Source organism: Microcaecilia unicolor, chromosome 2, assembly GCF_901765095.1.
Source record: "Microcaecilia unicolor chromosome 2, aMicUni1.1, whole genome shotgun sequence".
Taxonomy (NCBI): Eukaryota; Metazoa; Chordata; class Amphibia; order Gymnophiona; family Siphonopidae; genus Microcaecilia; species Microcaecilia unicolor.
In genome coordinates, this window is record NC_044032.1 from 645,040,035 (window position 1) to 645,065,025 (window position 24,991).

Below are 24,991 nucleotides of genomic sequence, written 5' to 3' on the forward strand. Positions count from 1 at the left end.
AATAAAATTCCTATTTAAAATATTTATAAAATAACCAGGTTTTTACTGATCGTCGGAAACTCATATAATCAGACATACGTCTGATATTTTCCCACAATTGTCCTGCTGAATGTAGTGTTCAGTCTACAGGTGATGACATCCACAAGGTTTCCTATGGCTTGACACCACTGGGAAGCAAGCTGCATTGGGCACCCTCCCAATGGAGGCAAGCCATGGGAGTGACGTGCACTGTAGAGGCTATGTGGCCCATGAACCTCAACATCTGCTGAGCTGTGAACTGCTGGCTGCATTGAACCTGAGTGGCGATGGCAATGAAACAATCTGCCTGTACCTGAGGCAGGTAGGCTCGAGCTTGTGCCATGTCTAGCAGGGCTTCAGTGTACTCCAACTGTTGCACTGGGGATAGTTGGGACTTTGATGATGAACCCTAGTAGTTCCAACACCCAAATAGGCCTCTGCCTGGATACTTGAGCACCTTCCTTTGATGTGCTCTTGACCAGCCAATCATTCAGGTAGAGAAACACATGAACTCTGTCTGCACAGTGATGATGTGATTATGGCTAGGCAGTTTGTGAACACTCTGGGAATGGATGCGAGGCCAAATAGCAGAATGTAATACTGATAGTGGTATCTCCCCACTCAAAATTGGAGATATTTCCTGTGACTTGGATATATCTGAATGTGGGTAAAGCACCTTTTAAGTCCACAGAACATAGTCAATTGTTTTTCTGAATCATGGGAAGAAGGGTACCCAGGGAAATCATCCTGAACTTTTCTTTGACCAGATATGTTCAGGGCCCTTAGGTATAGAATGGGCCAAAATCCCCCATTTTGGGGGGCATGAGGAGCTACTTGGAATAGAATCTCTTCTTCCCTAGTGAAACAGGTTCAACCGTGTGGTTCTTTAGAAGGGAGGGGAGTTCTGAGAGCACTTCCCGGTACTGAGAGCTGAAGCGTGATGCCCTTGGTGGACAAGTTGGAAGAGGTTGATGCCAATTGAGGGTGTAACCCACATGGACTATTTATAGAACCCTGGCTCTCTGGGCGAGAGTGCCAGGGTGCAGGGCCTCTCCCAAATTCCTCTCCTGATGGGCTAGAAAGGAACACCACCTCAGTTGGTGCCAACATCAGTGCCCTGGAGCTCCCAGCATCATGCTGATGGTTCTTCACCTTGGCTCAGTGCCAACAAAGATGAAGCGGAATCCACGCATCCAAGGATGCTTGATCCGGATGAGAGCTACCGGTGCTTCATGCTGAGGCTGGGAGACCTCCTCAATGCTCATACATCTCCAGTGTCTAGTGTTGCTCCAGAAGCCTTCAATGCTGATGTCAAGGAATCAGACTTATGAGTGCTGAAGTCTTTCATGCACAGCCTCTCTGGATCTTTGAGTCCTCTTCTGCATTTGAGCACAAAGAAAACAATTAGAGAACTTATGGTGAGGGCCCAGACACTTTATGCACATGTCATGTGGGTCAGTCACAGACATGGTCCTATTGCAGTCTGTGTACTGCTTAAACCCATGGGAAGGTTTCTGGGCACCTACACGAGCCACAATCAGGATTTTGACCCCTACACAGCATTGAAATAGTACTACTTACTCTCCAAACTAAATTCAAGCAGGAGATAGCCATAGGCAAAAGCATTCTCCTCCTCCAATTTTACATGTCCAGTGCATTCGACATGGTTAACCATAACAAACTACTAAGACTCTTAGATTACTTCGAAATCCGTGGTAACACTCTCAATTGGATCAAGGGTTTTTTAACCACCAGAACATACCAAGTGAAATCAAGCACAAACAAATTGTCACCCTGGAAACCAGATTGTGGAGTACCGCAAGGATCACCACTATCACCGATCCTTTTCAACCTCATGATGGTCCCACTAGCCAAGGCCTTAACCCATTTATCTACACTGATGATGTTACATTATACATCCCTTACAAACATGATCTGACAGAAATCACCAATGAAATCAAGCTCAGCCTAGACATCATGAACTCATGGGCAAATGCATTCCAACTAAACTCAACACAGAAAAAACACACTGTCTCATCATCTCATCCCAATACAACACATACAAACCCACAAACATTAACACCCCAGAATACACCCTCCCTATATCAGACAGCCTGAAAATCCTTGGAGTTAACAATCAACCGAAACTTCTCACTAGAGACCATGGGCGTAGACTGGGGGGGCGAGGGGGGCAATGCCCCCCCAAACGACAATGAGGCGCCGCCGCGCCAATAGTTAAAAAAACAAACAAAAAACAAGCAGGCAGGCACGCACTACTCCTCTCCGTCCGCTTGGCTTCCCTGCCCTCTCTGTCTGCATCCTGCCTTCCTCTGACATCATTTCCTTTCGGGTGGGACGCAGACAGAGAGGGCAGGGAAGCCAAGCGGACGGAGAGGAGCGTGTCCGTCTACACCCCTCTCTTCCTCCCTCCCTCCCTCCGGTGCAGGCAGCAGTCTTTGCCAGCGTTCCTGGCAGCGGTAGCGTTGTACACGCTGCCTTAGGCTCTGCCCCAAAGCCTACTCTTCAAGTTCCTGTTCCCGCATAGGTGGGAACAGGAACTTGAAGAGAAGGCTTCCGGGGCAGACCGAAGGCAGCGTGTACATCGCTGCCGCTGCCAGGAATGCTGGCAAAGACTGCTGCCTGCGCCGGAGGGAGGAAGAGAGGGGGTAGACGGAGTCATGATCTTGGACCTCACGGGGGGGGGGGGGGGGGGGAGGGCAGCAGATGGAAGATGGATGGGACTGGGAGGGGTGGGGAGCAGAGGGAAGATGGATGGGACTGGGAGGGGTGGGGAGCAGAGGGAAGGAGCAAGAGATGGTTGGGACTGGGAGGGGTGGGGAGCAGAGGGAAGGAGCAACAGATGGATGGGACTGGGAGCATTGGGAGCAGAGGGAAGGAGCAAGAGATGGATGGGACTGGGAGGGGTGGGGAGCAGAGGGATGGACCAGGAGATGGATGGGATTGGGAGAGGTCAGGCACAGCAGAGGGAAGGAGCAGAAGATGGATGGGACGGAGGGATGGTGAGCAGAGGGAAGGAACAGAAGATGGATGGGGCTGGGAGGGGTGGGGAGCAGAGGGAAGCCTACTGGAAAGAAGACACTGCATAAAACAGAAGACACTGGGACCAAAGCGAATAGAAAAACTAAATGATCAGACAACAAAGGTAGATAAAAGTATTTTATTCAGAATTTATTAATTGAAATATGTCAGCTTTTTGAAATGTGCATCTGTGATATTTTGCCTGTAAATTTCAATTCCTTCCTCCATATTAGCATATTCATTTGCATATGTTTATATGCAAATGAATATGCTAATATGCTCCGCTCATCCTTTGCCCCCCCCCCAAATGAAACAGTCAAACTACGCCTATGCTAGAGACCCAAGCTAAATCCACCATACAGAAAATGTTTCTCTCAATGTGGAAACTCAAACGCATGAGACCATTCTTCCCGGGGGAAATATTTCGTAACCTGATACAGTCAATGGTACTAAGCCACGCAGACTACTGCAATGGAATCTATGCGGGATGCAAAGAACAAATTTTAAAGAAACTTCAGACCACCCAAAACACAGCAGCTAGGCTTATATTTGGAAAAACGCGTTTTGACAGCACAAAACCACTCTGAGAACTGCACTGGCTTCCAATTAAGGAACGTATCGCTTTCAAAATCTGCACGACAGTTCACAAAATTATCTATGGTGAAGCACCGGGGTACATGACAGACCTCATCAACCTGCCAACCAGAAACACCATAAAATCAGCACGATCATACCTAAACCTCCACTACCCAAGCATCAAATGACTCAAATACAAATCCACTTATGCATCCAGCTTTTCCTACTTAAGCGCACAACTATGGAACACACTACCAAAAGTAGTAAAAACTACACTCAACCACCCAAATTTCCGGAAAGTACTAAAGACAGACCTGTTCAGAAAAGCATACCTCACCAACCCAACATAAAAAACCTGGATACCTGCAACACAACGTAACCAAAGACCGTAATGGACATATCCTAACTCTTCCTCTCCCTCTCTAAGTTCCTCCAATTGTATTTACCATACATGTAACCCATTCTACCACAATTTCACCTTGTATTGTTCATACCTGTATTTGTTCAAACCGGAATCGGCTAATGCCATTTACGGTACTATGTAAGCCACATTGAGCCTGCAAAAAGGTGGGAAAATGTGGGATACAAATGTAAAAAATAAATAAATGGGAAAAATAGCCACAGCAAAATTAAACAAGTCAATGATGACAAAAAGAAACAATTAAAATAAAACTAGCTGGGAACTCAGGCCTAAAACAGCTGAGAGCTGCTGAAAAAGAAACACAATAAAGGCCAAAAAACTAAGAAAAAACACGATGAAAGGAATAAATCCCAAGCTACTCGCACAAATAAGGACAGGAAGGCTATGAGGTACTGTAAGGTAAAAATCACTCGCTGCTGTGATTGAAGCCATGTCTTCACAGCTCTGTGGAAAAGTGAAAACTGCAGATCCTGCTCAACTTGGGAAGGCACTCGTGCATGCATGGTGCAGGCCTACCAAAGGCTTCTGGAAGGTTTTGTTTGAATGGTGGGTAGCATCCGCGCCAGGGTTCCATCAGATGATGTCACCCATCTGTCCTGCTTGTCCTCAGAGAAAGCGAATGCTACATACCTGTAGAAGGTATTCTCCGAGGACAGCAGGCTGATTGTTCTCACTGATGGGTGACGTCCATGGCAGCCCCTCCAATCGGAATCTTCACTAGCAAAGTCCTTTGCTAGCCCTCGCGCGCCCGCGCGGCTGTCTTCCCGCCCGAAACCGGCTCGAGCCGGCCAGTCTCATATGTAGCAAGACAAAGACAAGGGAAGACACAACTCCAAAGGGGAGGTGGGCGGGTTTGTGAGAACAATCAGCCTGCTGTCCTCGGAGAATACCTTCTACAGGTATGTAGCATTCGCTTTCTCCGAGGACAAGCAGGCTGCTTGTTCTCACTGATGGAGTATCCCTAGCCCCCAGGCTCACTCAAAACAACAACCATGGTCAATTGGGCCTCGCAACGGCGAGGACATAACTGAGATTGACCTAAAAAAAAATTACCAACTAACTGAGAGTGCAGCCTGGAACAGAACAAACAGGGCCCTCGGGGGGTGGAGTTGGATCCTAAAGCCCAAACAGGTTCTGAAGAACTGACTGCCCGAACTGACTGTCGCGTCGGGTATCCTGCTGCAGGCAGTAATGAGATGTGAATGTGTGGACAGATGACCACGTCGCAGCTTTACAAATTTCTTCAATAGAGGCTGACTTCAAGTGGGCTACCGACGCAGCCATGGCTCTGACATTATGAGCCGTGACATGACCCTCAAGAGCCAGCCCCGCCTGGGCGTAAGTGAAGGAAATGCAATCTGCTAGCCAATTGGATATGGTGCGTTTCCCCACAGCCACTCCCCTCCTGTTGGGATCAAAAGAAACAAACAATTGGGCGGACTGTCTGTTGGGCTGTGTCCGCTCCAGGTAGAAGGCCAATGCTCTCTTGCAGTCCAATGTGTGCAGCTGACGTTCAGCAGGGCAGGAATGAGGACGGGGAAAGAATGTTGGCAAGACAATTGACTGGTTCAGATGGAACTCCGACACGACCTTTGGCAAGAACTTAGGGTGAGTGCGGAGGACTACTCTGTTATGATGAAATTTGGTGAAAGGGGCCTGGGCTACCAGGGCCTGAAGCTCACTGACTCTACGAGCTGAAGTAACTGCCACCAAGAAAATGACCTTCCAGGTCAAGTACTTCAGATGGCAGGAGTTCAGTGGCTCAAAAGGAGGTTTCATCAGCTGGGTGAGAACGACATTGAGATCCCATGACACTGTAGGAGGCTTGACAGGGGGCTTTGACAAAAGCAAACCTCTCATGAAGCGAACAACTAAAGGCTGTCCCGAGATCGGCTTACCTTCCACACGGTAATGGTATGCACTGATTGCACTAAGGTGAACCCTTACAGAGTTGGTCTTGAGACCAGACTCAGACAAGTGCAGAAGGTATTCAAGCAGGGTCTGTGTAGGACAAGAGCGAGGATCTAGGGCCTTGCTGTCACACCAGACGGCAAACCTCCTCCACAGAAAGAAGTAACTCCTCTTAGTGGAATCTTTCCTGGAAGCAAGCAAGATGCGGGAGACACCCTCTGACAGACCCAAAGAGGCAAAGTCTACGCTCTCAACATCCAGGCCGTGAGAGCCAGGGACCGGAGGCTGGGATGCAGAAGAGCCCCTTCGTCCTGCGTGATGAGGGTCGGAAAACACTCCAATCTCCACGGTTCTTCGGAGGATAACTCCAGAAGAAGAGGGAACCAGATCTGACGCGGCCAAAAAGGAGCAATCAGAATCATGGTGCCTCGGTCTTGCTTGAGTTTCAACAAAGTCTTCCCCACCAGAGGAATGGGAGGATAAGCATACAGCAGGCCCTCCCCCCAATCCAGGAGGAAGGCATCCGATGCCAGTCTGCCGTGGGCCTGAAGCCTGGAACAGAACTGAGGGACTTTGTGGTTGGCTCGAGATGCGAAGAGATCCACCAAGGGGGTGCCCCATGCTTGGAAGATCTGGCGCACCACTCGGGAGTTGAGCGACCACTCGTGAGGTTGCATAATCCTGCTCAGTCTGTCGGCCAGACTGTTGTTTACGCCTGCCAGATATGTGGCTTGGAGCACCATGCCGTGACGGCGAGCCCAGAGCCACATGCTGACGGCTTCCTGACACAGGGGGCGAGATCCGGTGCCCCCCTGCTTGTTGACGTAGTACATGGCAACCTGGTTGTCTGTCTGAATTTGGATAATTTGGTGGGACAGCCGATCTCTGAAAGCCTTCAGAGCGTTCCAGATCACTCGCAACTCCAGAAGATTGATCTGTAGATCGCGTTCCTGGAGGGACCAGCTTCCTTGGGTGTGAAGCCCATCGACATGAGCTCCCCATCCCAGGAGAGACGCATCCGTGGTCAGCACTTTTTGTGGCTGAGGAATTTGGAAAGGACGTCCCAGAGTCAAATTGGACCAAATCGTCCACCAATACAGGGATTCGAGAAAACTCGTGGACAGGTGGATCACGTCTTCTAGATCCCCAGCAGCCTGAAACCACTGGGAAGCTAGGGTCCATTGAGCAGATCTCATGTGAAGGCGGGCCATGGGAGTCACATGAACTGTGGAGGCCATGTGGCCCAGCAATCTCAACATCTGCCGAGCTGTGATCTGCTGGGACGCTCGCACCCGCGAGACGAGGGACAACAAGTTGTTGGCTCTCGCCTCTGGGAGATAGGCGCGAGCCGTCCGAGAATCCAGCAGAGCTCCTATGAACTCGAGTCTCTGCACTGGGAGAAGATGGGACTTTGGATAATTTATCACAAACCCCAGTAGCTCCAGGAGGCGAATAGTCATCTGCATGGACTGCAGGGCTCCTGCCTCGGACGTGTTCTTCACCAGCCAATCGTCGAGATATGGGAACACGTGCACCCCCAGCCTGCGAAGTGCCGCTGCGACTACAGCCAAGCACTTTGTGAACACCCTGGGCGCAGAGGCGAGCCCAAAGGGTAGCACACAGTACTGGAAGTGACGTGTGCCCAGCTGAAATCGCAGATACTGTCTGTGAGCTGGCAGTATCGGGATGTGTGTGTAGGCATCCTTCAAGTCCAGAGAGCATAGCCAATCGTTTTCCTGAATCATGGGAAGTAGGGTGCCCAGGGAAAGCATCCTGAACTTTTCTTTGACCAGATATTTGTTCAGGGCCCTTAGGTCTAGGATGGGACGCATCCCCCCTGTTTTCTTTTCCACAAGGAAGTACCTGGAATAGAATCCCAGCCCTTCTTGCCCGGATGGCACGGGCTCGACCGCATTGGCGCTGAGAAGGGCGGAGAGTTCCTCTGCAAGTACCTGCTTGTGCTGGAAGCTGTAAGACTGAGCTCCCGGTGGACAATTTGGAGGTTTTGAGGCCAAATTGAGGGTGTATCCTTGCCGGACTATTTGGAGAACCCACTGATCGGAGGTTATGAGAGGCCACCTTTGGTGAAAAGCTTTCAACCTCCCTCCGACTGGCAGGTCGCCCGGCACTGACACTTGGATGTCGGCTATGCTCTGCTGGAGCCAGTCAAAAGCTCGCCCCTTGCTTTTGCTGGGGAGCCGAGGGGCCTTGCTGAGTCGCACGCTGCTGACGAGAGCGAGCGCGCTGGGGCTTAGCCTGGGCCGCAGGCTGTCGAGAAGGAGGATTGTACCTACGCTTGCCAGAAGAGTAGGGAACAGTCTTCCTTTCCCCAAAAAATCTTCTACCTGTAGAGGTAGAGGCTGAAGGCTGCCGGCGGGAGAACTTGTCGAATGCGGTGTCCCGCTGGTGGAGCTGCTCTACCACCTGTTCGACTTTCTTTCCAAAAATGTTATCCGCACGGCAAGGCGAGTCCGCAATCCGCTGCTGGATTCTATTCTCCAGGTCGGAGGCACGCAGCCATGAGAGCCTGCGCATCACCACACCTTGAGCAGCGGCCCTGGACGCAACATCGAAGGTGTCATACACCCCTCTGGCCAGGAATTTTCTGCACGCCTTCAGCTGCCTGACCACCTCCTGAAAAGGCTTGGCTTGCTCCGGGGGGAGCGCATCAACCAAGCCCGCCAACTGCCGCACATTGTTCCGCATGTGTATGCTCGTGTAGAGCTGGCAAGACTGAATTTTGGCCACGAGCATAGAAGAATGGTAGGCCTTCCTCCCAAAGGAGTCTAAGGTTCTAGAGTCCTTGCCCGGGGGCGCCGAAGCATGCTCCCTAGAACTCTTAGCCTTCTTTAGGGCCAGATCCACAACTCCAGAATCATGAGGCAACTGGGTGCGCATCAGATCTGGGTCCTCATGGATCCGGTACTGGGACTCGATCTTCTTGGGGATGTGGGGATTAGTTAAAGGTTTTGTCCAGTTCGCAAGCAATGTCTTTTTTAGGACATGGTGCAAGGGAACAGTGGACGCTTCCTTAGGTGGAGAAGGATAGTCCAGGAGCTCAAACATTTCAGCCCTGGGCTCGTCCTCCACAACCACCGGGAAGGGGATGGCCGTAGACATCTCCCGGACAAAGGAAGCGAAAGACAGACTCTCAGGAGGAGAAAGCTGTCTTTCAGGAGAGGGAGTGGGATCGGAAGGAAGACCCTCAGACTCCTCGTCAGAGAAATATCTGGGGTCTTCTTCCTCTTCCCACGAGGCCTCACCCTCGGTGTCAGACACAAGTTCACGGACCTGTGTCTGCAACCGTGCCCGACTCGACTCCGTGGAGCCACGTCCACGATGGGGGCGTCGAGAGGTAGACTCCCTCGCCCGCATCGGCGAAGCTCCCTCCGCCGACGTAGTCGGGGAGCCCTCCTGGGAGGCGACGGCAGTCGGCACCGCACGCGGTACCGACGCCGGGGACCTCACCTCGGGCGATGGGCCAGCCGGCGCCACGCTCGACGGTACCGGTGGCGCAAGCACCGCCGGTACCGGAGGGGTAGGGCGCAACAGCTCTCCCAGGATCTCTGGGAGAACGGCCCGGAGGCTCTCGTTCAGAGCGGCTGCAGAGAAAGGCATGGGTGTCGATGCAGGCGTCGATGTCAGAACCTGTTCCGGGCGTGGAGGCTGTTCCGGGCTGTCCAGAGTGGAGCGCATCGACACCTCCTGAACAGAGGGTGAGCGGTCCTCTCGGTGCCGATGCCTGCTGGGTGCCGACTCCCTCGGCGACCCAGAGCTCTCGGTACCGACACGGGAAGGGGACCGGTGACGATGCTTCTTCGACTTCTTGGAACGAAGCATGTCACCGGAGCTTCCCGGTACCGACGAGGAGGACGTAGAATCCAGCCGTCGCTTCCTCGGGGCCGAGGCCGAAGGAGGTCGGTCTCGGGGGGGCTGTACCGCAGGAGCCCTCAGGGTAGGGGGAGACCCACCCGAAGGCTCACCGCCACCAGCAGGGGAATGGACAGCCCTCACCTGCACTCCAGACGATGCACCACCGTCCGACGACATCAGCAGACGAGGTCCCGGTACCACCGACGTCGATGCAGCTATCCGATGTCTCGGCGCCGATGCAGAGGGCCGATGCACTCGATGCACTGGCGGCCGAGGATGAAGCTCTGGACGCTGAAGACGTCGATGCACTCGATACCCCCGGTGCCGATGCCGACGAAGAGCCCGAGAACAAAACGTTCCACTGGGCCAATCTCGCTACCTGAGTCCGCCTTTGCAAAAGGGAACACAGACTACAGGCCTGAGGGCGGTGCTCGGCCCCCAGACACTGAAGACACGACGCGTGCCTGTCAGTGAGCGAGATTACCCGGGCGCACTGGGTGCACTTCTTGAAGCCGCTGGAAGGTTTCGATGTCATGGGCGGAAAAATCACGCCGGCGAAATCAAAATCCGAAAAGGCGAAAATGAGCACCAAAACTTTGAGGGAGAAAAATCTCGACCGAGGCCGAAAAGAGGCCTACCCCGACGACGAAAGAAAACTTACCGGGGCAAAATCTGAAAATACGGGAAGGGGCAAAACGAAACCCGAGAGGGCTTCCGGAGCACTTCCCGAACAGTTTTAAAGGATTTTCCGAAGAAAAAACACGTCGAAAAAGGACGCGCGAGGTCGACTTTCCGGGGCTCGACACGGCGAAAACACGACCGTACCGAGTGCGGAGAAAAGAAGACTGGCCGGCTCGAGCCAGTTTCGGGCGGGAAGACGGCCGCGCATGCGCGGTGCGCGCGAGGGCTAGCAAAGGACTTTGCTAGTGAAGATTCCGATTGGAGGGGCTGCCGTGGACGTCACCCATCAGTGAGAACAAGCAGCCTGCTTGTCCTCGGAGAAAGAGATTATCACCATATTGCTGCTACCTGTTATCATATGTTGTCCAACTTTGTGATCTTTCAAACATAAGCATGCCACATTCTAAATCAGCCATCTCATGGATGTGTGACTTAGGTATCACCAGCTTAATTTCTTGGCTTCATGCACTTAGGGCTAACTGGATTACTAAAGTGTGCTACCATGTTAATCCACATTATTTACCATAGGTCCCACGTTATGCAATGGGATCTATTTACTAATAATACACACTAAATGATGCGCTTTAGCAAATCTAGCCATTACAATTTTTTAAATTCTTTTCTTAATTTTCATTTCTTTAAAAAAATGAAAATGCTCAAAATGAAAGAAAACCTCTTACCCCTATTCTGCCAAGCTTTTGCCACCACGTAAGTTAACAGGTCCCTTCCCTACAGGCCCTACACCTGCCCACAGAACCCACCTCTTATCCTGAGTAAAGTCTTCTTCTGACAAAAACAATCCCATCACTCCTGCAACTGCTGCTTAAAATTGTACTGGCAAACATGAGGCCAGTTCCATTTTAAGCAGGAGCAGCATTGGGGAAGGAGCAGTCAAAGATCATAAGGTTTTACTCAGGCTACAAGAGGAGTCTGGGATTAGGTGGGAATGGGCTGGAGAAGGCTTGATTATTGGTTTAGTGATGGCAGCAGCTTGAAGGGAGCAGGCCCAGATATCAGGCACCTGTATTTCAAATAAAATTAAAAATGGTATTCAAAAACCAAAATGAAAGTGAGTAACATTTTGTGGGAAGAGACACTCATCATTGCTTCATAATAAGAACTGTCCTTTTTCCCCCTTTTTAGAACTCAACATTATAGGCACAAGCAAGTGGAACTTCAGCAACCATGTGGCAGACTGAATGCCTACCAGTCTCTTCAGCTCTGTGAGCTTGCATACTTAACCCCAGCTATCCACAAGCCAAACCCTGCAGCCGAACTCAATGACCCATATGACTTGACTTTCTAAGCAGAACATGTCATCCGATACATACGTGGGCCGTTAGGAATTCATTTCACAGATGAGAAATGAGCAGAGATTTATATGTATTTTAAATTTGTTTAGTTTTATTAGATTGAATGATTCAGTTTAAACTTCCTCTAAAGTTAATCAAAAGTATTAACTCCTCCCCCCAAACAGCAAAGGTGTCAATGGCATTATTATTATTATTATCATGAGTTATTGATACTTAAAAATGATTGCACCATACCATTTGCCTTGGGTCTTTTGTGTCACCTTTGCTGTTTGTGGTTTGTTTTGGTTGTGCAAAGGTTAGTTCTTTTTTTTGCAAATCAAAAGCATAATGCACAAGTTAAGATGATTCTTTGTAACTTCCAGCTCACTTCAATGAAGGAAACAGACTGAGGGGAAAGCTAGATAATCCTGGCGTAGCAAATCCTAAAAGGCGCTAAAGCTGGAAATTCTTGGTTTCTGACAATGGTCTTAATTCTCAAAAGCTTCACAGAGAAAAACCCCAAACTGGAGTTGTCTCTTTCTCAAAGAACTCCTTGGCATTTTCTACACTCCAATTTCATAATATCTCTTTACAGACTGGATGGACCTTACAGGTCTTTATGTGCCATCATCTACTATGTTACTATCCAGCTTATTTTCGAACGAGAAGGCCGCCGACACAAATCGGGAGATGGCCGCCCATCTCCTGAAGCCGGCGAAATCGGTATAATTGAAAGCCGATTTTCGCCGGCTTCAACTGCTTTCCGTCGCAGGGGCGGCCAAACTTCAAGGGGGCGTTTCGGCAGGGTATGGAAGGCGGGACGGGGGTGTGCTTGATAATGGAAAAAAAGGCCGGCTCTGACGAGCACTTCGCCGCCTTCACGTGGTCCATTTATTTTTAGGACCAAGCCTCAAAAAAGTGCCCCAACTGAGCAGATGACCACCGGAGGGAATCAGGGATGACCTCCCCTTACTCCTCCAGTGGTCACCAACCCCCCTCCCACCCAAAAAACACATTTTTTGCCAGCCTCTATGCCAGCCTGCAATGTCATACCCAGCTCCATGACAGTAGTATGCAGATCCCTGGAGCAGTTTTTAATGGGTGCAGTGCACTTCAGGCAGGTGGACCCAGGCCCATCCCTCCCTACCTTACACTTGTGGTGGTAAATGGAAGCCCTCCAAACCCCACTGTACTCACATGTAGGTGCCCCCCTTCACCCCTTAGGGCTATGGTAGTATTGTATAGGTGTGGGTTTTGGGGGGGATTTGGTGGGGCTCAGCACCCAAGGTAAGGGAGGTACGCACTTGGGAGCAATTTTTGAAGTCCAATGCAGTGCACTCTAGGGTGCGCGGTTGGTGTCCTGGCATGTGATGGGGACCAGTGCACTACAAATGCTGGCCCCTCCCACGACCAAATGCCTTGGATTTGGCCGGGTTTGAGATGGCCGGCCTCGGTTTCCATTATCGGCGAAAACCAAGGCCAGCCATCTCTGACATTTGGCCGGCCCCAACTGTATTATCGAAACGAAAGATGGCCACCCATCTTTTTTGATAATACGGTTCGGGACCGCTGTTTGCGGCGATTATGCCCCTCTACGTTATGTTACAAGAAAAGCTGCTTTCTAATGCAAGAAGACATTACATAGGGAAATCTTTTGTCCCCTTCTAGAGTGGTTTCCATCTATCTTTTCAAACTGAGAACACAGAGACAATGAAATATTATGGACAACTGGATACAGAATATTTGTTTTCAAAACTGGACCACACTGAAGAAAACATAAGGATACACTTCTGAAAACTGTGCAAGCCAAATCAGGATTTATGGGAAAAAAATGTTAGTTTTAGCACAGAAATTATGTTTGTACATAAAAAGTTTAGCCTAACCATATTCTTTGTTCTTTTTCTATTCAAAACCTGTTTATGGAAACCTGATTTTTTTTTTATAAACACACACAAAAAAAGAGAGAAAACCATTGTTGGACTCGACTTTTTAATTTTATTGAATCCTTTATTCTTGGATACTAGTCGGTCAATATTCAGCCAGGGGTAGTCAGCATGTTTTTAAACGCTGACCGTCCCTGACTAAATTATCGCCATATATTCAATGACAGGCCATGTCTGGGCATGAGCATTGAATACTGGGTTCACTGGCCAAGAGTTTGCTGCCAAGATTTATGTGGGTTGCAGCTGATATTGTTAAGATCAGCTAATGGCCCCCACCGGAATGGTGGGAGGCCAAGTTTGAAGGATCTGGTCTATTAGAAACTAGGCCGAACTAAAGATAAATTGGCTTATGCAGCCAAAGTCTGCTGGAAAAGCAGGGCCTAGCCTAAGGGCCAGACTAAAGCTAGAATAGGAAAAGTTTGGTCAAGGAATTTGAAAACACAATGGAAACTGTCACAAAATGGATTCCCTTACTTCTGCATCTAAGTTAGAAAAAAGTTGTCTTCTTGAAATATCATAGCAGGTGCAAGGGGGGGGGGGGGGGGGAATGACAGTTGAGCGAAAGGTGGAGGGAGTTTTTCGGTTGCGGTTAAGCGAGTTTGGAATAAACAACTTTTAACATTGAAGTCAATGAAGAGCCATTGGTTTTAATGTAGTCAGAAGGGTATAAAAGTGGCTGCAAATCTGGGTGTGGCTGGAGAAGTTCCAGATGCCATCCAGATATGCTGCCGGTCAGATCTGAAGTTTGATTGATGGTCCTGATTGTCTTGTATTGCCTGGGTAAGAATAAAATCTTATATCTTTGAAACCTACCTTCTCTTCTTATCATTTAATACCTAGATGTTTAGTTGTCTTATTAGGATGGAGTGCATACTAGGACATAGTTATTCCTTCACACACACAAACATTGGTAATATGTATTAACCCACAAGGTAATGATGAAGGACAGCCTTCTGAAAGGAGTCTTCTTTGGTATGTAGGCATCCTAGAGGGGTCCCTCAGGGTCGATATATCGGTAGGAAATTCAGCGCCTCTCTATGGATCATGCAGACAGCTATAGCATCGTCCAACTCATTTAAAATAATTTTCCCTTCCTCCAGCAAGTGAGGAAAGGCAGGAGGAACAGAAACCATGGAAAGTCTCCCCTCCCCTCCCAGCTTGAGAGACAGTGGCACGCTGAGCCAACTTGCTTTGGCAGCGCCCCCCCCCCCCCCCCACCACCATCATTGCATCACTTCTGATTCTCCCTCCCCCTCCTCGTAAGTCCAGAACTGTTACCTCACTTTTCTCACTCCCCTGCAGTCCTGTAAAGTTTATGTTGGCCGGCAGTGGCAGCAGCATGATAGGTTTCCTTTGGCCAGTCCCTGGGTCATCCCTCTGATATGTTCTACCCACAAGAAATTGTATCAGAGAAGGCAAGATGCAGCACAGGGAAGACCCAGGGGCTGGCTGAAGGCCAAAGCAGCAGAAACCAGAAGCCTCTAGGAGACCATCTACAGCCTGCTAGAGATACACTAACTGAACAGAAGCCTCACCATCCTATAAGAAAGAGTTAAGTTGTGCTATCTCCACCTGCTGGTAGACAGACATAACCCATCAGTTTCTGGATTCATATACTACTGATGACAAAGAATCTATAATGGTACTTACGCGTGTAATTTCCATTCTAGAATACTAGCATAAGGTAAAATTATGTATCATACCTGATAATTTTCTTTCCATTAATCATAGCCGATCAATCCATAGACTGGTTTCAAAGCCTGAATTGCCTTTTTTGGGCGTCAATTTGGAGTCCGGTCAGTGTCCCGGGCGATACCGATGGGCTTCCTGAAACCTTCCTTTGGAGGAACCGGGGCGGGCACCACTGGCCCGAGCCCTGACCTCCGGTAACCTCTTGCCCTTAGACGTGCCGAGATCGGTCACAATCTTGTCCAGCTCAACCCCAAAGAGCAGCTTGCCTTTAAAAGGCAACTTAGCCAGGCGAGACTTAGAGGCGTGGTCAGAAGACCAATGCTTCAGCCAAAGCCAGCGCCGTGCAGAGACTGTCTGAGCCATATCTTTAGCCGAGGCTCTCAAGACATCATACAGCAAGTCTGCCAAATAGGCCAAGCCCGATTCCAGGGCCGGCCAATCAGCCCTCAAGGAAGGATCTGAGGGGGAAGCCCGCTGCACCATCGTCAGGCACGCCCTGGCCACATAGGAGCCGCAAACTGAGGCCTGCAAACTTAAAGCAGCCGCCTCGAAGGACGACTTTAAAGCCGCCTCCAATCTTCTGTCTTGGGCGTCCTTTAGGGCCGTGCCACCTTCCACCGGCAACGCCATTTTCTTAGTCACCGCAGTGATTAAAGAATCCACGGTAGGCCAAAGAAAGGCCTCCCGTTCACCTTCAGGCAGAGGATAGAGGCGGGACATAGCCCTAGCCACTTTAAGGCTCGCTTCTGGGAAATCCCATTGAGCCGAAATCAAGGTGTGCATGGCTTCATGCACGTGGAAGGTTCTAGGCGGGCGCTTCGTCCCCAGCATAATGGCAAAGCCAGCAGAGGCTGAGGGAGAGACGTCCTCCGGAGAGGAAATCTTCAAAATGCTCATGGCCTGCACTAACAGGTTGGGCAAATCCTCTGAGCGAAAGATCCGCGCTGCAGAGGGGTCATCCGCTCCATCCGAGCGGGAATCCGTCTCCTCCAAGGAATCCCCAAAGGACCGTTGGGAGAACTCAGATACGCTGTCCTCATCTACATCAGAGGAGACAGAGTCCTCTAGGGCCTGGGAATCCACCCGAGGGCGTTTGCTTCCGGAGGCCTCAACCCCTGTATCAGACAGGGGAGCAGGGGCAGCGTTTTGCATAAGAAAAGCCTGATGCAGCAGCAAAATGAACTCAGGGGAGAAACCCCCCAGACTGTGCACTTCTGCAGCCTGGGCCACGGCCCTAGACGCACCCTCAACCGGCGCTCGCAAGAACGGGGGAGAAACATGCTGCGCATCCAAAATGGCCTCCGGCGCGAAACTCCGAGGAGCCGCGCGGGAAAAACGGCGCTTAACTTTTGCTGCTTTCTTGCCGTCGCCCGAATCAAGGGCGACCATAGCATTAACGTCTCCCACCTCGAGGGCGGCCCAAGAAGAAGCCATCCGAGCAGAGTGGCCGGCCAAAACGGAGGGGGCGAGCAGCGGGGGATGGACGCTTATGGCGGGAAAAACCGCCGCACCGGAGGAAGAACCGGGACACTGCCCGGACTCCAAATTGACGTCCAAAAAAGGCGATTCAGGCTTTGAAACCAGTCTATGGATTGATCGGCATGATGATATGGAAGTTGGTATTAACGTGTCTACATTTAGGTCAGTCCACTTACACTAGGTCTATGTATGGTGTGAATGTTAGCACCTATATATGATATTTACAGTGGTGGAAATAAGTATTTGATCCCTTGCTGATTTTGTAAGTTTGCCCACTGACAAAGACATGAGCAGCCCATAATTGAAGGGTAGGTTATTGGTAACAGTGAGAGATAGCACATCACAAATTAAATCCGGAAAATCACATTGTGGAAAGTATATGAATTTATTTGCATTCTGGAGAGGGAAATAAGTATTTGATCCCCCACCAACCAGTAAGAGATCTGGCCCCTACAGACCAGGTAGATGCTCCAAATCAACTCGTTACCTGCATGACAGACAGCTGTCGGCAATGGTCACCTGTATGAAAGACACCTGTCCACAGACTCAGTGAATCAGTCAGACTCTAACCTCTACAAAATGGCCAAGAGCAAGGAGCTGTCTAAGGATGTCAGGGACAAGATCATACACCTGCACAAGGCTGGAATGGGCTACAAAACCATCAGTAAGACGCTGGGCGAGAAGGAGACAACTGTTGGTGCCATAGTAAGAAAATGGAAGAAGTACAAAATGACTGTCAATCGACAAAGATCTGGGGCTCCACGCAAAATCTCACCTCGTGGGGTATCCTTGATCATGAGGAAGGTTAGAAATCAGCCTACAACTACAAGGGGGGAACTTGTCAATGATCTCAAGGCAGCTGGGACCACTGTCCCCACGAAAACCATTGGTAACACATTACGACATAACAGATTGCAATCCTGCAGTGCCCGCAAGGTCCCCCTGCTCCGGAAGGCACATGTGACGGCCCGTCTGAAGTTTGCCAGTGAACACCTGGATGATGCCGAGAGTGATTGGGAGAAGGTGCTGTGGTCAGATGAGACAAAAATTGAGCTCTTTGGCATGAACTCAACTCGCCGTGTTTGGAGGAAGAGAAATGCTGCCTATGACCCAAAGAACACCGTCCCCACTGTCAAGCATGGAGGTGGAAATGTTATGTTTTGGGGGTGTTTCTCTGCTAAGGGCACAGGACTACTTCACCGCATCAATGGGAGAATGGATGGGGCCATGTACCGTACAATTCTGAGTGACAACCTCCTTCCCTCCGCCAGGGCCTTAAAAATGGGTCGTGGCTGGGTCTTCCAGCACGACAATGACCCAAAACATACAGCCAAGGCAACAAAGGAGTGGCTCAGGAAGAAGCACATTAGGGTCATGGAGTGGCCTAGCCAGTCACCAGACCTTAATCCCATTGAAAACTTATGGAGGGAGCTGAAGCTGCGAGTTGCCAAGCGACAGCCCAGAACTCTTAATGATTTAGAGATGATCTGCAAAGAGGAGTGGACCAAAATTCCTCCTGACATGTGTGCAAACCTCATCATCAACTACAGAAGACGTCTGACCGCTGTGCTTGCCAACAAGGGTTTTGCCACCAAGTATTAGGTCTTGTTTGCCAGAGGGATTAAATACTTATTTCCCTCTGCAGAATGCAAATAAATTCATATACTTTCCACAATGTGATTTTCCGGATTTAATTTGTGATGTGCTATCTCTCACTGTTACCAATAACCTACCCTTCAATTATGGGCTGCTCATGTCTTTGTCAGTGGGCAAACTTACAAAATCAGCAAGGGATCAAATACTTATTTCCACCACTGTACATACTTAAATTACACTATTCTGTAAATTAACCCCTAAATATATATTGTGCTCCACAAATTGGGTGCCTAACTTTAGGCATATGAATGGAAGTTAGGTGCCCAAATGGAGGTAAATGGCAGTTAGATGACTAATTACACTTAAGTTCTATTCTATAAGTTGCTGCCTAAAAGGTCCTTTTACTAAGGCGCACCTAAAAGTGGCCTGCATTGGTGTAGGTGCGTGTTTTGGATGTGCGCAGGTCCATTTTCTCAGCGTGCCTGGAAAAAAGAATTTTCCTTTTTGTGCTGGAAAATGGATATGTGGCAAAATTAAAACCAGTGCTTGAGACCTTACTGCCACCCATTGATTTAGCGGTAAGGTCTCACGCACTAACCAGGCGGTAAGTGACCCGCATGCGTCAACTGCTGATTACCGCCAGGTAAGCGCCAGGCGGTAGAAAATATATTCTACCGCGTGTCAAAAACAGGGCACACGGAAGCTGGGCAGTAGTGCCAATCTGACGTGCGTTGGATGCATGTGCCTATGCACCTTTATAAAAGGACCCCTAAGTGCTTTAGTGTCTAACTGGAAAGGGGGCAGATCATATACTTGGGCACCAAACTTATAGAATACTGTAAACTGCGCACCTAGGTGCCAGCATTTAGGCACAAACTTTTACACCTGCCTTTTACATGGTGTAAGTGTTGGCACCTAACGTTAGGTGCCTAAATGTTAATTTAGGCTCTGTTCTATAATGGAATTTGGGTGTCCAGATGTTTTTATAGAATACTATCTTAGCACACAGATTTTGGGCACTCAATTTTTAGGGCCCTTTAGAGAATTGCCCCCTCAGGGCCTATGCATGTGTTAAGTGTGCACTTACATTTTTTTTTTGTTACATTTGTACCCCACGCTTTCCCACTCATGGCAGGCTCAATGCGGCTTACATATTGTATACAGGTTCTTATTTGTACCTGGTGCAATGGAGGGTTAAGTGACTTGCCCAGAGTCACAAGGAGCTGCCTGTGCCTGAAGTGGGAATCAAACTCAGTTCCCCAGTCCACCACCCTAGCCACTAGGCCACTCCTCCACATGCACAGATGACAGTATTTTATAAATTTGATGCTTAAATTTAGGTTATCTGATAGAATTATGGGGTTCATGTACCAATGTATAGTAACCTAAAGTGAGCATTACCACAATTAAAAATGTTATTAGTGAACAGGCTCCATTAAATATAATAAAGGTCTGCAGAAAATAACATGTTACATGTCTAACACAGGCTAATGTGTAAAGCAGGTTAACATAAGTTAACAAATATGCCCTTAAACAAACCGCAATAACACACACTTTTAACATTCTTTAGTAATGGCCCCCATGGATTGTTATGGAAATTGTATTAAAATGATATAGCAGTTTCAAAAGATAATCCATTTCTTTGTTGTACTTGTTTATTGTTTCATCACATGAAATGCAAGTTATGTATGACTAAAGAAGCACTATTATGGGTATTACATGGCAGAAAACATTTTTAGTACTTTTTGTAGTGTTATCTGTAAGTACAATATAATGATTTGCAGTATTTCAATTACTAAAACATTAGATTTTGGCTAGCACTTTAATTTAACTAGAACACTGACCATAATAAAATATCAAAAAGAGAAAAAAACCTGTATAATTTGTTTGTACAGTCTGACTGCTAAGTCACTTTCTCAATCAGAGCCTGAGCCACTTGGAAGACCAAGGTCGAGCAACTCCTGTATCTTGTCGTAGAAAACTAGCACTAGAGCACCTCCGGTTCCACGAAGGACATTGGAAAAGGCTCCACGGAAGAAAGCATTTAATCCCTCTTGTTGGAAGATCTTCATGAAGCAGTCAATGGTTCCACTGTATTGCCGTTCCGCCTCACCACTCTGTATTCCCCCCCCCCACCAAAAAAAGTTTTACTAATGCATGACGAGGAATAAAATTATTGAAAATAGATCTTACACCTTAGTTTGTTTAATTGCTTTAAAATCAAATAAAATCTCCAAGTAAATTTCAAATATAATCATTAAAATCCAACCTCAGATTTCACATTACAAACATCTACTATAATAAAAAGCAACCTCAACGTTCTGAGGACACTGACGTCACTGAAGTCAGTCAGTCTCCCAGAACGGTTCGTGGATTCATGGTGGTGAAGCCACCACACAGACCCGTGCCCCGCCCTCGTGTCAAATGTCATGATGTTGAGGGCAGGAAAAAAAAATCAACTAAACAAACGGTTGACCCCCCCCCCCCCCCAAAGCTGCAGCTGAACACAAGGACCTCCAGCACCCCCCCCGCAACAACCCCCTCCTGAGACACCCACCTTCGCGTTGCTTTGCCGGCGGGGGACCCAAAACCCCGCCAGCACAAGCCCTGTCTGCTCACTACGGCGTCATCTTCGGCGTTCCTAGCCTGTGGAGGCAGGGCTTCTGTGCGTCTGACGTCCTGCACGTGCATGACGTCAGACGCACAGAACTTCGCCCTGCACAGCTACCAACGCCGACGATGACGCCGTAGTCAGCACACAGGACTTGTGGTGGCGGGGTTCCGGGTCCCCCGCCGCCAAACCAATGCGAAGGTGGGTGCAATGGGCACGGTGGGTCGGATGGCTGCGGCCGGATGCATCGCCGTGGGTGGGATGGTGCCGGGAGGGGGGGCATCACACCTCACAGGCAACTGCTCAATGAGGAAAACCTTGCTAGCGCCCATTTCATTTGTGTCAGAAACGGGCCTTTTTTACTAGTTACAAATAAATAGCCACAATATAAATCAGTAAATCACAACAGGTTAAACTTTGCATAAACAACCGTGTCTTTGAGAGTTCATTTTTGAAGGCTTATTTGTGATTTTCACTTAGAATATCTTGCATTATTTATACATGTATACTGTGTCTGTGGAAACTGTGATTTTAGAAAGATGGTGATTTACACATGGATACACCAGCCATATTCATATTTCCATGTGTGTAGAAGAGGTGTGTTGGGGGCATGGTATGGGTGATGCTGTGGTTTATACATACAGATGGTAAAATTATGTATCATACCTGATAATTTTCTTTCCATTAATCATAGCCGATCAATCCATAGACTGGTGGGTTGTGTCCATCTACCAGCAGGTGGAGATAGAGAGCAATCCTTTTGCCTCCCTATATGTGGTCATGTGCTGCCGGAAACTCCTCAGTATGACGATATCAAAGCTCCATCCGCAGGACTCAGCACTTAGAGAATTACACCCACAAAGGGACACTCTGCCCAGCTCACCACCGCTGAAACAGGGGAGGGGAATCAACCCAGCTCATCCCCACACAAGTGGGGGAGGGGAATCCGTCCAGCTCATCCCCGCAGAGCGGGGGAGGGACACCACACCCGCCGATGCGGGGGGATCTGGCTTATCCTGCAACCGCAACCGTGGGAGGAGCTGACTGACCCTAACACCGCCGAAGCGGGAGGGGTACAAAGCTGCCCTACAGCCGCACAAAGCGGGAGGGAGCGCCAGCAGAATTTAGGTCTCAATCCAGCCCCGTAAAATGGAGGGGAGAGGAATGCAGCAGCTTACTGTAACACAAAATCGTCTCAACTCCTGAAGAATCCAATTGAAAATCTTGAAGTCCTCCTGAACAGGAACTGAAGACTAAACTTGAACCTGAAATGCAACCAGAATATAAACAGTACAGATATCTGGGAGGGGCTATGGATTGATCGGCTAAGATTAATGGAAAGAAAATTATCAGGTATGATACATAATTTTACCTTCCATATCATCATGCCGATCAATCCATAGACTGATGGGATGTACCGAAGCAGTACTCACCCAGGGCGGGACATAGAAATCCCTGACCGCAACACTGAAGCTCCAAACCGGGCCTCCGCCCGAGCAGCCACAGTCAAGCGGTAATGTCTGGAGAAGGTATGAGCCGATGCCCAAGTTGCCACCTTACAAATCTCTTCCAAGGAGACGGACCCGGCCTCTGCCATTGAAGCCGCCTGTGCTCTAGTGGAATGAGCCTTCAGCTGGATAGGCGGCACCTTCCCCGCGGCCACATAAGCTGCTGCAATGGTTTCCTTGACCCATCGTGCCACTGTAGGCTTGGCAGACTGCAGACCCTTACGAGGACCTGCGAACAGCACAAACAGATGATCCGACTTCCGGAAATCATTGGTCACTTCCAAGTATCTGATGATGACTCGTCTCACATCTAGATATTTGAGAGCAGAGTACTCCTCTGGGTAGTCCTCCCTACGAAAGGAGGGTAGACAGAGCTGCTGATTCACATGGAAGCGAGAAACAATCTTGGGCAGGAAGGAAAGCACTGTGCGACTAGACACTCCTGCCTCAGTGAACTGCAGAAAGGGCTCTCGACATGATAGCGCCTGGAGCTCGGAAACTCTTCTGGCTGAAGTGATAGCCACCAAAAAGACTGCTTTCAAAGTCAGGTCTTTCAGAGATGCCCTCGACAAGGGTTCAAAAGGCGGCTTCTGCAAGGCTCTTAGCACCAGATTGAGATTCCACGCAGGTACCACTGAGTGCAGAGGAGGGCGCAGGTGATTAACTCCCTTGAGAAAGTGCACCACATCTGGCTGCGAGGCCAGGGAAGCACCCTTCAGGCGACCCCTGAAGCAAGCCAGAGCCGCTACCTGGACTTTAAGGGAACTGAGCGACAGGCCTTTCTCCAGACCTTCTTGCAGGAACGCCAACACTGAAGAAATTGGAGCAGTGAAGGGAGAAAGAGAGCCTGCCTCACACCACGATGCAAAGGTATGCCAAACCCTGGTGTAAGCAGTACAAGTAGAGCGCTTCCTCGCTCTCAGCATAGTGGCGATGACCTTGTCTGAGAAGCCCTTCTTCCTCAGACACTGCCGCTCAATAGCCAGGCCGTAAGACCAAAGGGGGAGGGATCCTCCATCATCACGGGACCCTGATGCAACAGGCCCTGCTCCGCTTGCAGCCGCAGAGGGCCGTCCACTGAGAGCCTGATCAAGTCCGCATACCAGGGACGTCTGGGCCAGTCCAGATCCACCAGGATTATCCGGCCTGGATGCTTTGCCACCCGGTCTAGCACCCTGCCCAACATGGGCCAGGGCGGGAACACATAGAGAAGCTCCTGTGTCGGCCACTGTTGGAGAAGAGCATCTACTCCCAGAGATCGAGAGTCCCGTCCTCTGCTGAAAAAGTGCGGCACTTGGCAATTGGCCGATGACGCCATCAGATCTAGGCTCGGCTGGCCCCAGCGCTTCGTGATATCCAAGAACGCCTGAGCAGATAGCTGCCACTCTCCGGGATCCAAGGTATGGCGACTGAGAAAGTCCGCCTTGACATTCATGACTCCCGCAATGTGGGCCGCCGACAGCTGTCCCAGGTTCGCTTCCGCCCACTGGCATAGATTCATGGCCTCCTTGGCTAGAGGGGCGCTCTTGGTACCTCCCTGGCGATTGACATAGGCCACAGCCGTGGCATTGTCCGACAGGACCCGTACTGGCTTCAACGCCAGTACCGGGAGAAACTCCAAAAGCACCAACCGAATGGCTCTGAGTTCCAGGAGGTTGATAGACCACTTTGCCTCTGCAGGAGACCAGAGCCCCTGCGCTGTCCTTCCCAAGCAGTGGGCTCCCCAGCCTGTCAAAGAGGCGTCCGTCGTGACGACAACCCACTCCGGGGTCAAAAGAGTCATTCCTGCGGACAGCTTGTCCGGCCTCAGCCACCAGCTCAGCGCCTTGTGCACCGCTGGATCCAAGGGAAGGCGCACAGCGTAATCCTCCGACACTGGAGTCCATCGCTGCAGCAGAGAGTGCTGTAGAGGTCTCATATGGGCCCTAGCCCAGGGCACTACTTCCATCGTGGCCGTCATAGAGCCCAACAGCTGCACATAGTCCCAAGCCCGAAGAGGAGAGGCTACTAGGAACTGGTCCACCTGAGCCTGAAGCTTGACAATCCGATTGTCTGGCAGGAACACTCTGCCCACTTGGGTGTCGAAACGAACTCCCAGATACTCCAGGGACTGAGTCGGGCGCAGCTGGCTTTTCTCCCAGTTGATGATCCACCCCAGGGAGCTCAAAAGAGCAATCACCCGGTCTGAAGCTCTGCCGCACTCTGCATAAGAGGGGGCTCGGATCAACCAGTCGTCCAGATAAGGATGGACTTGTACTCCTTCCTTGCATAGGAAGGCCGCGATGACCACCATTACTTTGGAGAAGGTCCGCGGAGCAGTAGCCAACCCGAACGGGAGGGCTCTGAACTGG

The 24,991-nt window shown here is 49.8% G+C and overlaps 2 protein-coding genes across 2 annotated transcripts in view; one reads left to right on the top strand and one right to left on the bottom strand.

The window, feature by feature from the left end:
* The window catches only part of LOC115462710 (WD repeat-containing protein 49-like), a 169,344-nt gene extending 156,877 nt beyond the window's left edge, over positions 1–12,467 (top strand). The window contains exon 26 of the mRNA XM_030192712.1: positions 11,663–12,467. Coding sequence (XP_030048572.1) covers positions 11,663–11,825 — 163 coding nt within the window. The 3' untranslated portion in view covers positions 11,826–12,467. The remainder of the gene's footprint in view (positions 1–11,662) is intronic.
* Positions 12,468–20,187: 7,720 nt separating this feature from the next.
* The window catches only part of SLC25A31 (solute carrier family 25 member 31), a 98,870-nt gene continuing 94,066 nt past the window's right edge, over positions 20,188–24,991 (bottom strand). Inside the window, exon 6 of the mRNA XM_030191754.1 lies at positions 20,188–20,638. Coding sequence (XP_030047614.1) covers positions 20,438–20,638 — 201 coding nt within the window. The 3' untranslated portion in view covers positions 20,188–20,437. The remainder of the gene's footprint in view (positions 20,639–24,991) is intronic.